At 39.7% G+C, this 14,581-nt stretch overlaps 1 protein-coding gene across 2 annotated transcripts in view; it reads right to left on the bottom strand.

Moving 5' to 3' along the window:
* The window catches only part of slc13a4 (solute carrier family 13 member 4), a 35,133-nt gene that overhangs the window by 16,275 nt on the left and 4,277 nt on the right, over positions 1–14,581 (bottom strand). For both annotated transcript variants that reach the window (XM_047389922.1, XM_047389923.1), the window contains exons 2-3: positions 4,299–4,427; positions 297–433 (exon numbers count right to left, since the gene is read on the bottom strand). In XM_047389922.1, coding sequence (XP_047245878.1) covers positions 297–433; positions 4,299–4,427 — 266 coding nt within the window. The remainder of the gene's footprint in view (positions 1–296; positions 434–4,298; positions 4,428–14,581) is intronic.

The raw sequence follows: 14,581 nt of genomic DNA, 5'->3' as shown, positions 1-14,581 counted from the left end.
GTTTAGAGACCCTTTTAATGATATGTTAATTATGTGAGATAGGAATTTTGGGTTTTCATGAGCTGTATGCCAAAATCATCCATATTAAGACAATAAAAGACCTGAAATATTTCAGTTAGTGTGCAATGAATCTAAAATATATGAATGTTAAATTTTCATCATGACATTATGGAAAATAATTAACTTTATCACAATATGCTAATATTTTGAGAAGGACCTGTATTATAATTGTTAGATGAAAATATAATGGTTTTTTTCTAATGCTTTATATCAAAAAGCACCACTATATTACTGACATGCCAGGCTTTGCCCCTGCGATCATCACCATGCGCAGAGCAATGCGTTTGTGCAGGTTCCATTTCTCTATGGAAGCTGCCAGGCAGATGACTCCCATCAGCAGCAGAGTGGTGTCTTTACAGTACTCTGCCGCTACCTAAACACACACAAAGACAGGGGCAAAAAATGGTAATGTTTATGAAACTGATGATGGCACAAAACTGCTTTTGGATAACAAAAAAAAGTTAATGATATCTAAGGTAGTCTGAAATAATGAAGGTGTCTTTTAATGTTTCCTTTTTTCCACCCTTTGCATTCCCTTCTTAGGGTTGGCGCTTACAATTTGCTGCTGTTCTTGTTAATCTGCTTCACTTTCCACCAATTGTGTTCACCCAGCACTGTATAAGCCCACATGTCCTGACCTCTCCCCTAATAAAACTAGCTGGATTTCCTCCAGCTGGGCTGTGTTCCTCACAGATCACAGGCTTTTTATGTTGTTTCTAATCGCTACAAGGGGTACCGATAGCACAAATCTGCACGGGGGTTATGTGGATGTGAAAAATGCACACACCCCGGTAGTGGAGGTATGAAGTGGGCTCATTGTCCAGGGCAGCATCACACCAAAGGGCGGCAACAGTGCTTCTAAAAAAAAGCTATGTTACTTGTGCTCTGGGTGAGGTTTTTTAATGCTTAATGGCATATCCAGTCAATATGAAGAGGGTGCCCCTCTGTAATGTAGGGCAAGTTAGCTATTCATAATAGAGCTACCTCCTGATTTCCAGTGTCTAACCCATCACTAAACTAATTGGTTGTTCCACAGTATTTGAACTAATCTGGATCCATTCTACTTTACAATCTCAGACGCATCCAACCTGAATTAAATAACACTGATCAGAAAATTATATAGTGACTAATACTCCCTCCTAAGTCCAAAGTCGCATATTTCTATCATTTATTGGGCTGAATATTATTGATAACATTGGAAAGATGAAAAGGTCCACGGTTTGTCATTATCTAGCTCAGACAGTAACTTTGGAGGGACAATTATGGCTCTAAAATGTATGAGCATTTTAAATTGGCTTATGTTAACTATAAAAACTAACTATAAAAAGCTAATGTTTTTCTTTCACAATGGTGTTTTTGTCCTGTGGAAGTTGGAAGGGCAACAACACTGTAGTAACACTCCATGAAGATCCCTGTTAAGACCACAAACACAAGGTGGATTTTATAAATAAGGGTTCAAAGCAAAACCAAACAAATAAGTAAATAAATCCCATTTTATTGCAATATTATCTTGTTACGGCAAAGAAAACAATCTACCAAAGCTTTCTGGCAATACATCTTATGCCTTATAGTGTTAGAAAGCCTTTTTACTTCCCCTTAAATGGTGCCACATTTGTAAGGAGAATGCATTCGTAGGTTGAGCAGGATCCCACAGCAGTGTGTGACCAGGCTGGTGACCAGCTTGAGGAGGAGGTAGTGATGTGCAATACTACACCATACTACTACACCACACTCATTGGCATGAGTCAATAGCAGAATGAGCGGTTTTGCATTGTCAGAGAAGATCTCTTAGGTTTATGTATTTATCTTACAAATGTGGAACCATTAAAAGGCAAATAAACAGGAATTACAATGGTATAAAATTGACTGCAAAAGCATTCGTCAATTTTTCCCATTTTTCCAAATCATGAACAGATTTAAAAATTTTTTTTCAGCTGGCTCAAGCTGTGCTCTGTAGCAAAGTGGGAGAAATAGGAACATGTCTTGCTTGTCCATCCAATGTTTGCTGCTGAATAAAGAGCGTTCATAAGGATTCAAATATTCCCAGTGCTAATGTAAACTGAAACAGTGAAGTCTGAATTCCAGGTTTACCTGAAGCAGAATCACTAGCACACCCTTTTTATAGCGTAGAGAGGATCTTCTCTACATGTTCTAGCTGTTCGTTTAAAATAGTTTTCTCAACCATAGAGAAGCTTCAAAGAAATGAAAGAACAAGGTCAATGTTTCTTCTCCTTTCAGCTGTGAACCAACAGCAGACAAACATTTACTTTTAACCCATAGAGCTCAAATAGACAGGACGTTGTATAATCTACTGGCATATTTTTAGAAAATACTGGAAGGAGATTACAGTGCAGCAGTGCAGCAGCTTCCTCAGCATTTGGACAAACCCAATCTGGTTACATGAGGAATACAGCTCAACATTTATGTAAGGCTAATAATGAACCAAACAAAAAAACTGGGTATAAAATCAACTGACATGATCCCCTGTCACTATTTGTCCTGTGTTTATGTAGTTGGGGATAATTGACTGTTGTTTGAGATGATGGGCTCCAGGTCAGATAATCAGATAAATATGTAGAAGAAAATCCTATCAGGGCATAAAAACGTGGAGAGATCTGGGAAAAATGCATGCCGAGCTGAATTCTTGGAACATGCTAAACACAGAAAGCCCTTTAACCCAAATTCTTTCTGGTCTGGGTTTATTAGACACAATGGAAAAACTGAACACCTACATATTTATATCAATCCTACCTTCTTTCTACTTTGATATATAGTCAAATATACATTCTACTGCCAAGTCTTCAGACGTTTTTAAGTTGCTTTACCCTGCAAAAGCATTTAAGAATTCATATTCCATGTCTTTTGGGGTCTGTCTCTACCAGCTTTGCATAAACCCTGAAATTTTACCTAACTTATATTTCCAAAATAGTTTAAGATCAGTCAGATTAGATGAAGAGCATCTGTGAGCAGGAACTTTCAAATCTTATCACAGATTCTTAATTGGATTTCTGAAATTGTTTGCCTATCAAAGCAATCTGATGACAAACATAAGCTTATGTATTCCCAAGAAAAATGTCCTTAAAAAAAGTCTAGAACTACTTTTTAATACAGTTTTAATCAATGAGAAATCTACAAAGAACATTTGATCAATATTTTAAATATTCTGTAGATTAAAATTGTATTTGGGATTGAAAATTATCTAATTTGCTTGATGAAGTCAGAGGTTTTTCAAGCAGCCAAATGTTTGACGCTGCAAGTTTAAACCTTTTAAATAGCATATAAAAATGTTAATATGTGTTTAGAATATTATTAAGAAATAGTCATGATACTTTTTAGAGGCAGGAAAGGTTAGGTCTACCGCTGAGTGTGCTGTGCATTTGTGTTCAACACCCTTCTTTGGACCTTCTTCCTGGTGCCCTACCTCCTTTTGTTCTGTCCTCTCTGTTTTTCTTGTGTTCTCTCTCCTTTCTTTGCTTTTTTATGTTAGTTGCGTGGTACCTTTATTGCTTCCTTATTTCCTTCCTTCTTAGCTTTTATTCCTTAAATTTGGCCAACCTACTTTCATTCTGTCCTCCCTTTCTTCCTTGTGTCCTACCTCATTTCCTTGTGTCCTACCGTTCTTCCTCATGTACTGCCACTTTTCCTTCTGTCCTCCCTTTGTTCCTAGTGTTCTATTTCCTTTCCTTCTTTGGTTTCTTTCTTTCTTGGTGTCCAATATTTCCTTCCTTCCTTCCTTCTTGGTGTCCTATATTACATGCATTCCTTCCTTCCTGGTGTCCTATACTGCCTTCTTTCCTTCTTTCCTTCCTTCTTGTAAATAGTTTTACTGGCCTGCCAACATTTGAAATATGTGCCATAAATGCATTGTGAATGTTTGTGTTTTATGTTTTAAAATGAATGTTAAGGAGCAAAGAACTCTGAAAGATTGAGGGTGGCCTAGTGATTAGAACAAGAGGTTTGTGTTCCAGAGGGGACACAAGGGGCCAGGTTTGTATCCCACACATTACCACTCTGGGTCCCTGAGCAAGACCCTTAGCCCCAGAATGCTCCCTGGGTGCCGCACAATGGCAGCCCACTGCTCCCAGTAAGGGATGGGTTAAATGCAGAGGACAACTTACGTTGTAATGTGCAATGACCAATAAAGATGATTATTATTAAAAGTTGGATATTTTTACAGGGAAGCCTCAGAGAACTGAAGCTCCAGTTGGTTAGCTGGATAGATAATCATAGAGCCTCACCTCGCTGGACTTGAGAACTCCAAAGAGTGGATAGAGGAAGGCCGGGACCAGGGCAGCCGCACCCAGGGGAACAGCCTCAGACACCCAATAGACTGCTGTCACCATCAACACATATGCACAGCATGCTTCCTGCAAACCACAAAACACGAACATTAAACCTCCTTAAAACATAGAATGTAGAAACAACACTTATTGTAATGTTTAACAATATTAAGACTTAATACTTGCATTCATGTTGTGGATTGTATTATTTTAAAGCAGCTCCATATTTTCATTCTAATATTGTTAGGACTTGCAAAATGGAGGACCCCAGAATGCAGACGAGCAGGTAGCATGACGATGAATGAAAAAAGGATTTAATTCACAAAAACTCACTACAGAAGGTGACTGCAAAAACAGACATGGGCAGGTTGGCAAGACAGGCTTAGCATGATGAAAACACAAGACATGAGCATGATCTGAAAAAACAGAAACCAAACAACCCCAAATCATAACAAATATCACAGATGAAAAGTTTGCAATAAACATGCAGGCTTCTCATAGGCTAGCAATCTGTTGCAACATCAGCAGGCTTATTAACTCTAAATCTCATGACATTTATATGAGCTCAAAAAACATTAATTATTACTCCCACTGATATAGCAGAGTGGACAATTGTTGTTCATTAACTAAAGAGTTTTTAATGTCATCTTGAATTTGCTGTAAGTAAAGTTAATTAAGCAAATGTTATATAAAGTACTGCCTCTCAGATTAGTAATAAACATAAGCAGTTTCCTGCCATCACGTCATGCTGTGTGAGCTTGAACTTTGACGTAAGAACAGCATTCAGCATAATATCTTGCTGTTGGTCAGTTAATCTCAAATTAATAAACCCAAGGGAGGGGAAATTCATCCAGTGTGGGGCATCTCCAGACCAGTTCAAACCTTACACCTTCTCTAAGTAATGACTCAGAAGAAGGGCAACACTATAAATCACCTGTTAGGAACACGAGAACTTTTTAAATTTTATGTTCCAGACATCTGAATCTGAGATTTTTGTGTCAGCTCACACTAATGCTAATGTTGGGTGCAAAACTCTGTAGCAATGGAGAAGAATGGTAACAAAAATAATATGGTCTGGGTTTGCTTTGATCCTAAAAGGATGTACCAATAGGCAGCACTTTCCTGATATCTTTACTTGCTCATCTCCTTTTCCTTTCCTTCCCTGTGTCTGTCCTTTTTTGTTTTTTTCCAAAGGAAAAGACAGAAGCCACTGACATCAAGACAAGAAAGCTCCTCCCAATGCTTTCAGGGTGTCACCCTATGTCCAGCACCCGGAGACTATAGTTGAGGATTAGTAAGTGTCTGAGCCACTATCAAGAATGAAAAAACTAAGATCCAGGAGTATACCAGCAAGATAGCCCCCAGTGATGAACTGCTAAATGCTGCAAGAAGATGTCTAGGAGAAACCATTATTTAAAGACATGCCTCCCTATGGCATGTTGCTGACATCCTGCTAGTCCAGTTTACAAAGGCTGGGCTATAAGGCAGAACAGAGGCATTGATTGTGGTAAAAGAACAGGTCATCAACATGAGAACAAAAGACATCAGGATCTACTTCATCATTAAGACCCAAGATGCAGGCTGTGCAATGATGAGCCTGAGACAATTCAGCACCAAAGAGCAGGGTAAGAAAGTGTACAAGGAATGTCATAACTAAGGGGCTAGAAAGGTGTACCAGAACTTCCTCATGAGTATGGGCTGGCGGTCCTACAATGAAAGTTGGAGACATCACCAAGAATGGTTCAGAATGATAGTGCTAAGATCCTGTGGGACCTCCTGATCCAGACTGGTAAACATTTGATGGCTAACCTATCAGGCATTGAGGGAGTGACCAAAGTAAAGTAAAGTGAAGAGGGCAGTATTGTTAGTGACCTAAAACATCGGCTACATAATGAAGAAGGTACACGAGAAGTTTGAGGAATACCAAAGACTCGATGAGGAAATATTAAAGTTAATGAGAGTCACTGGAGCACTCAGGGATGTGACACCAAACTGGGTGGTGTCAGCAGATCCCAGGAGCAACTTCTGAGACCTCTGTTATGAAGAGTGCAGATCTAGGACAATGCACAGAACCCTCAAGCTTCCAGGACTCGTTTAGATGCCCAAACCTAAATGCATAGCATCTCCCTTCATTCACAGAAATATTCACATACAGACAGAACAAACAGATTGTTTCCTGACCATGTTCCAAGGGAGACACTGTCATAGGAATAAATGACTCCTATTGCTTGTCATCACAGGCCAGCAATTACACATCAACCTAAATCAAGGTTGCTGAAGCAGAAACAAATCTCAAATATGTATGGCTTGCTGGGATCCTGGCTGATGGCGTATGTTTCCTTGGAATGTGTCTGACTGACTGTGAGCTTCTGGGCCATGACTGGGCTTGGCTGAGGGTCCCTTCCTCTCGGCCTCCCTGGGGCGGCACTCTCTCCCTCGGTCCTTCTCAGGCCAGTGGCTGGCTTATGCCTGCCAGACGAGTCGGGTTCTGAGAGGTGAGCACTGAGCAGTCTTTGGGTGGTGGTGCAGGGCCCTGATCAATGGGACAGTTTGGCTTTTAGTTTGCTGAGGTGCTGGGCTGACAGATTTGTGTTTTCAACTTTCCCACTGTCACAATTTATAAAGTTAGTTATGCAACAGGGACAGCATCTCTGAATCCACCATTTTTAGAGCGAAACAAGATGGCTCCTAGCTCCTTTTGCCTGAAATGCCAGAACATGACATTTTTGGCAAAATTAAATTAATAAAATTAAAATAAAAGGTTGTTCATCAAAATAGCTTAAGGATGTGAAACGTGTGTAAGCGTATACATAGTTTTTTAAATTTAAAATAGAATAGAATAGAATCATGCAGATACACACAAAGGTAAAAATTACCTAAAAATAAAAATAAGAAACTGTACAGCAAGAGCAAATACCCAATATTAGAAAAATACTACCTGTACAGTTATTGAAAATAGTATATTTAGATTGAAAAAAATTTGCAACTGAGTGTGGTGATTTAATCCTCTGAGAATCACACTGACTTATAACTTCCATTGACTTTCTCAGTGTTTCTCCAACAGTCTTGGAACATAGCTTCACTGTTTAGGCGAAGCTCTCGATTTACCGGTCGGTCTACGTTCCTACCTTCACCTATGGCCATGAACTTTGGGTCATGACCAAAAGAATGAGATCCCGGATACAAGCGGCTGAAATGAGCTTCCTCTGTAGGGTGACCTGGCACTCCCTTAGAGATAGGGTGTGGAGCTCGGCCATCCGGGAGGGGCTCGGAGTAGAGCCGCTGCTCCTCCACATCGAGAGGAGCCAGTTGAGGTGGCTCAGGCATCTATACCAGATGCCTCCTGGACGCCTTCCTCGGGAGGTGTTCCAGGCACGTCCCACCGGGAGGAGGCCCAGGACACGCTGGAGGGACTATGTCTCTCGGCTGGCCTGGGAACGCCTTGGGCTCCCCCTGAAGGAACTGGAGGAGGTGTCTGGAGAGAGGGACGTCTGGGCGTCTCTGCTGAGTCTGCTGCCCCCGCGACCCGGTCCCGGATAAGCGGAAGACAACGGGTCCGAGTACATTTGGACACACCTGCTTCACTCTGTTGGTAAGAAAATGTAAAACCAATCCTTTTCACCTATTTTTGATTGGTAAATTCAATACCTTCACCATGAATTTTTTGCACACATTTCAACAGTTTAGGCTTTAAATATCCTGGAAATAGAACAGAAAAGGACACAAAGAAGGAAGAAAAAAACAAACACAAATAAGGACAAATGGAAGCAACGGAAGAATAAGAGAGCATGGATACAAGACATTAGGATAACAAGGGAGGGAGGGAAGAATAACACACAGAACGAAGGACACAAGGAAGATTTAAGGCGACTAAGGAAGGTAAGGAAGGGAGCAAGGAAGCCCAGAAACAACATTGGAATGACTTAAAGGAAAAAAGAAGGAAGGACACAAAGAAGAAAGCAGGGGACTAAGGACAAAAGGAAGGAAGGACAGAAAGATGAAAATACACAGATTTTCATCTTCTGAACTCTACTTTCTTTCTCCACACTTATCCAGAGCATGTTGAATCCTAAACTTCAATATCATACTTTTCCAGACATTTTAAGATTGCATAGGAAGCCTGAATCTCTCTTGAATCCTAAAATTTTTTTCCCACTTGGTAAACAACCTATGAGGGGTCTAACTGACCATCTCAAAGACAAATAACCACTATCTTTATGGCATTTTCAAAAATCATCATAACCAGAATATGTAAGTGGTTTGACATCACCTAGTTCCCTGTTGTTTTAGTTACAAACATTACTGACCCGGGTAGAACAGGTACACAGTGTGCTTCTGCAGATAGCATCAGGCCTGCAGACTTAGTATTACCCGTCATCATTAAGGATTAGTTAAAATCCTGGGATAATGTGAGCTTGTTCTGAGATTTAATAGAGCTTGTCAACAACAACACATTATCAGGGAATTTTATTCTTTCAAAGTAATTGTAAAAGTGTTTAGAACATTTGGTAAGTCTGATCTGTTCATCCTGTTAACCCTGATTAACTATTAAAAATGGTTATAATGTTATCATAAAGGTTGACTAACTTATCCAATATCAGAAATGGGTTTTTTGGCTTCTTTTTTGTATACTTTAACACAATTATACTGCCAGTGCAACATTTTTATTTTGTAACGAACAGTAAATAAAGGCTTCTGTCCATAACAAACACCATGTTCAAGCATAAGGGTGTTCATCGGGTGCACCTGGCACACCCTAGGCCAGAGGTTGATTATTGACTTTGTAGTTGTGTCTTCGGACCTTTGGCAGAATGTCTTGGACACTCAAGTAAAGAGAGAGCCTGAACTGTCGATGATCACCACCTAGTGATGAGTTGGATCTGCTGGAAGAAGAAGATGCTGGACAGTCCTGGCAGTCCTAAGTGTATAGCAAGGGCCTGCTGGTAACGCCTGGCAGAGCCCTTGGTCAGGTACCTATTCAACTCCTGATTCCAGGAGAGCTTTTCCCAGAACCCAGGGAAGGCTGGAGACATAAATTCCAAGTGGACCGTGTTCTCCACCTCTACAGTCGATGTGGCCACTCATAGTTGTGGCCTTAAGGTCTGTGATGCCTGTTGCGGTGGCAGTCCCCAAACCAGGTGATGGACACCGGCAGTATGGGATGCTGTCAAGCTAAAGAAGGAGTCCTATCGAGCCTGGATGGCTAAGGCAGCTGACGGTTACCGTGACAACAAGCATGCAGCAGCAGGTAGTAGAGGCAAAAACTCGGGCCTGGGAGGAGTTTTGTGAGGAAATGGAGAAGGACTATCAGTCAGCCACAAAGCAATTCTGGCAAACAATCCGGCACTTCAGGAGAGGGATCCTCCTGGCTCCCTCTAGTCAAGACCAACAGCATGCACCGAGGCGGTTAACAGCCAAGTGAATAGCAGAAGGGATGGGGATCAGCTCTTCCAAGTTCGAGACCATGGTTTATGGCTGGAAAAGGGTGGGTTGCCCTCTCCGTGTTTGAGGGGAGTTCCTGCCTCAAGTGGAAGAGTATCTCAAGGTCTTGTTCACGAGTAAGGAGGAGATGGAGCGGGAGATCAACAGATGAATCAGTGTGCTGATCTGTCTGTTGTGCAGCATCAGTAATGCTGACGCTGCGCCGGTTCGTTGTGGTGAAGAGATTTACCGGTCGGTCTACGTTCCTACCCTCACCTATGGGCATGAACTTTGAGTCATGACGGAAAGAACAAGATCCTTGCAGGGTGGCTGTGCACTACCTTAGAGATACAATGAGAAGCTCGGCCATCTGGGAGAAGCTCAGAGTAGAACCTGTTCTGGATGCCCCTCTGGACGCCTCTTTCAGGTGGTGTTCCAGGCACATTCCACTGGGAGGAGGCCCGGGGGATGTCCCAGGAAACAATGGAGGGACTATGTTTCTCCATTGCCTGGGAACGCCTCGGGCTTCCACCAGAGGAGCTGGAGGAGGTGTCCGGGGAGAGGGAAGTCTGAGCATCTCTGCTGAGAGTACTGTCCACACACCCCGGTCCCGGACAAGCGGAACACAATGATTAAGAGTTCACGTACAATAAATACTCAGAACCCAAATCCATCTGCAGTGCAGTGCATAAATATTCACATACCTTATTTTTTTTTTACGTTAAATTCATACACTTAAATGCATTTTATTGGGATTTTATGTAGTAGAATGCTACATCGTTGTGAAGCATTAGAAAATAATATGTGGTTTTCAAAAGCTTTAAGAAATAAAGTATTTTTTTAACTATCTACAAAGTTTAGTTATGGCCTGACTCTGGACCATTTTATCAGCACAAACTAAATCTAAGTCTTTCCAATAGATTTTAACTTGGAAAGAGCACAGATGATTTTGAGGCAATAGAAAAAGCTGAAAACATAACAGCGAGATTGGAGCTTAAAGCATCCTCACGCACAAATGTGCCACTAAACTTTAAATCACTTTAGAACACGGTACAGCTTTGCAAAGATTTTGTTCTTTGGCAGCTTCCTTCTCTTTGTTGTTTGTATAAGCCTGACCAAACTAAGAAATGTTTAATACAGAAAGAAAGATGCTACAAAAAACACTTAAAAAATTAAAACAAATATAGAAGGTAGAGTAGCAGTCACTGATAATTGATTATTGCTCCTAATTACTGTTCTGCACTCCACTATCATTGACATGATTTGCTTTAGTTTCACAAGTTAGGAGCTGTAATCCTCTGCGATAATCAGGCTTTATACTTAGATGTGTCAGGAAGCAGAGGTTAATACAGGTTAGCTGAGTAAAGAATTGCTTTCAGATCACATGTGGTTTCCTACAGACTTCATTGGAAAAATAAAAAATTCTTAGTCATTAAAAGATGTCATCAAAACCAGATGAGAGGCAGTGACAGAAAACTAATTAAAGACAAATGTATCAATACAATTTGTATTAATAACATTTCTTAATACAAACTTTTCAGACCAGAAAAGACCTGAATTGCAATTAGTTTAGAAAGAAACTTAGGGTTTTTACCCCGAGCAAAATATGTTGCACATATAATCAAAGCTACCTAGCATTCCGAGGTCCTGTACAGGAAACTGCAAAGCTTTGTTGGACTATTATGTAACGTGTTTTCATACATATAAATAACATTATTTCTAATACCCCCGTCATATTTTTGCAGATCTGCAGTTTTTAATGTTGCTGTAGGAAGACACAATGACCTCACTATGCACTATAATCATATGTATGATCATGCCATGTTGGGAAATTCTGTCGCAATGAAAGCAATGAAATTGTATTCCCAGGTGATCAGCTTATCCTTAAATATATATTAAAAACAATCAAGATGGTGATGTCACAGAAAAGATAACATACCCCACCCTGACACAGCCAAACACTGTGAATTCCCCAACCTTGATCTCAATATACATGCGCTGTTTGGACGGGAGGCATTCAAACGGACATATTTCAAAGACAAGACAAAACGTCATGTTCCATAAAATCCCCTATATTCCTCATGTTTAAACCCACGTAACACTCAGCATACATGGCAAGATACAAAGTAGTGTCACAGCAGCTTTAGCATTTAGATGGTTTCTCTGCTAATAAACACACTATAATTCTTTTAAACAAAAATGTTTTTGAAGACTTTAATTGAATGAAACCAATAGGGTTAAGGTAATTCTCCTAACACTACATCAAGCTACTAAACCACGACTTTATCATATAACAAACAGCTTCTATCTGAACATCCAATTGATTATCTCATCAGTTGACTGTTATCCAGAAGCTGCTAAGGAAATTGGATCAGAGGAAAACACACATTGGCTTATAGACTTCTGGTGATAAGATAGATGATGAACTGTCTCAGTCTGTGTTTAAAACTAGATAGGAAGGCAAACTGGCAAAAGATAAAAAGCAATTACGTAACAAAGCACTGCATCCTCAAAAGACATTGCAAACACCCTGTAAACTAGAATTTAGAACTCACAGGAAGTAGAGGTGATTGTTGTCTGTCACCACATGGAAAGATATGGGGATAACTTCTGCTTCATAAATACTGGATTCATACAGTCACATTTTTGGTAGAATGAACTCCAGAAACAGAACAGAAAAGTTCAGACATGCCAACAAAAAACCTAAGTCAAACATTTCCTAGTGTTACCCTATACTAAGACCCTTCATTTTGGGAATTGACACTGTTCACGATTTTTTTTAAAGATTTATTTCCTCCCATTTTAAGAAAATCTGCCACTACCACTATGTTGTCTGTGGAATCCCACAGACCACATGTGGACTGCTGTAATATGTCTTTAGTACTAGTAAGTGTCAATTAAATGCATTAAATTTGAAGAGAAGAAGATCCTGAGAATGGTTAAGGCTGTATATGACTAAAGATTCTCCTAAAACAATTGTTTCTTTAACACTGTTTACCCTGTCCTGTTAGTTGCTACCTCTCTGAATGTACATTTGAAGTTTATTGGAAACAGATTAAAAAGAAAGTGGCCATTTGGTTGGAAAAAATAAACCATAAAGAGTCTTCACCGCTGTGTTTTCAAGCACAGAAAATTATAGTATGCATGGGCCTCTATATAATACTTTCTAAAAATCTCTGAATATCAACTGCAGAGAGTTTTTTAAAACTGCTCATTTTCTGCTCTGTTTACAAGTAGGCATTAAGTACACATGAGTTCCTCCTTCAGCAAGCTAATATATAATAAGGTGTTGCCAGGATTTTGTACCAAGACAGAAACAGCGTAACTATTTCCATACATTACATGTATATAGTTTTTAAACAACAGACACAGGCATAAAAGATCACATTTTTGTTCTTGTTACAGAAGAAGGTTAGTATAGTACCAAATAAGATTATTTGACTAGGCATTCTAGTTGTTACATCCCTGTAATTCCACCTAATTTGTACCCTAAATTTGTAACTGCACATTGCCATTTTTCACTTTTTATTTCCATTTTGTACTTCTAAACAAACCATATATCCATGTATCCATGTACTTAAACCAATCCATTAAAATAAGCAAATCTGAAAACCTTTTATGCTTTATTTCAATTTACTGTGTTGCTGATCCTCATTTAGGGTCAGTTGAATCTTATGATACACAGTGGATGAAGAATCCTGATCAGGCAGAAATAACTCAAAGAAAGCTTGGGGATATTTATCAGAGTCAGAACTACGAGTACTGTTGTCAAACTAATTACAAAACGTCTCTCCGGTATGTATGAATAGAAACATGGCCAATAGGAAACATCCTGCGGCAGACGGATCCATTTATCGGACACCCAGTAAGATCCAAAATGACCAAAACTAGAAAGGTACCAAATAGCAAAGGGGTGAGAGGCAAATCACTTATTTTGCTACAGTGTGTTAAAAAAGCAAATAAAAGAAAGCACTGTTACAACAAGAAGGTCCTTGAGTGTCACTGTGTGACATTTGCCTTTTTTCCCTGTGAATACGTCGACTTTCTTCTGGTAATCTGGTTTTCTTACACGGTTAAAACAAGAGCTTTGCAATTTAGGAGAATATGAAATTGCAATAATTCTGCTGAATATTGCAATGATGACATTGAATTTGGTTAGCCCTCATTTTCTTCACTCTTTTTTTTTCTTTTTTATCATCTCAATGTCCCCACCAACTGAGGTTTAGCATCTTCTTCACTAAGATCTATATATGGGGTGGACCGAAAAGGCCAATTTAACAGCCTAATACATTATTGGCATGCAGTTTGAAGGAATGGCACCTGAAATATTACAGCCTTCCAGATATTGTAAATGGCCATTTGACATATTGTGCAGCTTAAATCAAAACAAAAAGACACAGCAAAAACATGCATTTTGGGTCAATCAGCCAATCACCGCTCCCCCTGATTTTAGTGCAAATGTTTTTCTTCTCTGAGTTAGCTCTGGGATGGGCAAATCAATCTACTAAAAACTCAAAATCCACCACAAAACTAAAAGTCAGAATACAGAAAAAATATGACTAAACTAAACTCTCAAGGCCTTTTTTTCATTAAAGTATAATAGTTGGTCAAAGTTACTAACTCTAGACTCCAGAGACGCAGCATAACGTAACACTAGGTAACAAGTGACAACATCTTCTGCTACAAGATCTCATGCTGTGAAGTGCTGCAGCTAAATGGTAAATGTACTGAACTTATATAGCGCCTTTCTAGTCATACCAACCACTAGAAGCGCTTTACACTATAGCCACATTCACCCAATCACACTCACTAACACGCAC

This window comes from Girardinichthys multiradiatus, chromosome 17 (genome assembly GCF_021462225.1).
Source record: "Girardinichthys multiradiatus isolate DD_20200921_A chromosome 17, DD_fGirMul_XY1, whole genome shotgun sequence".
Taxonomy (NCBI): Eukaryota; Metazoa; Chordata; class Actinopteri; order Cyprinodontiformes; family Goodeidae; genus Girardinichthys; species Girardinichthys multiradiatus.
This window is presented reverse-complemented; position numbering and strand designations above follow the sequence as displayed.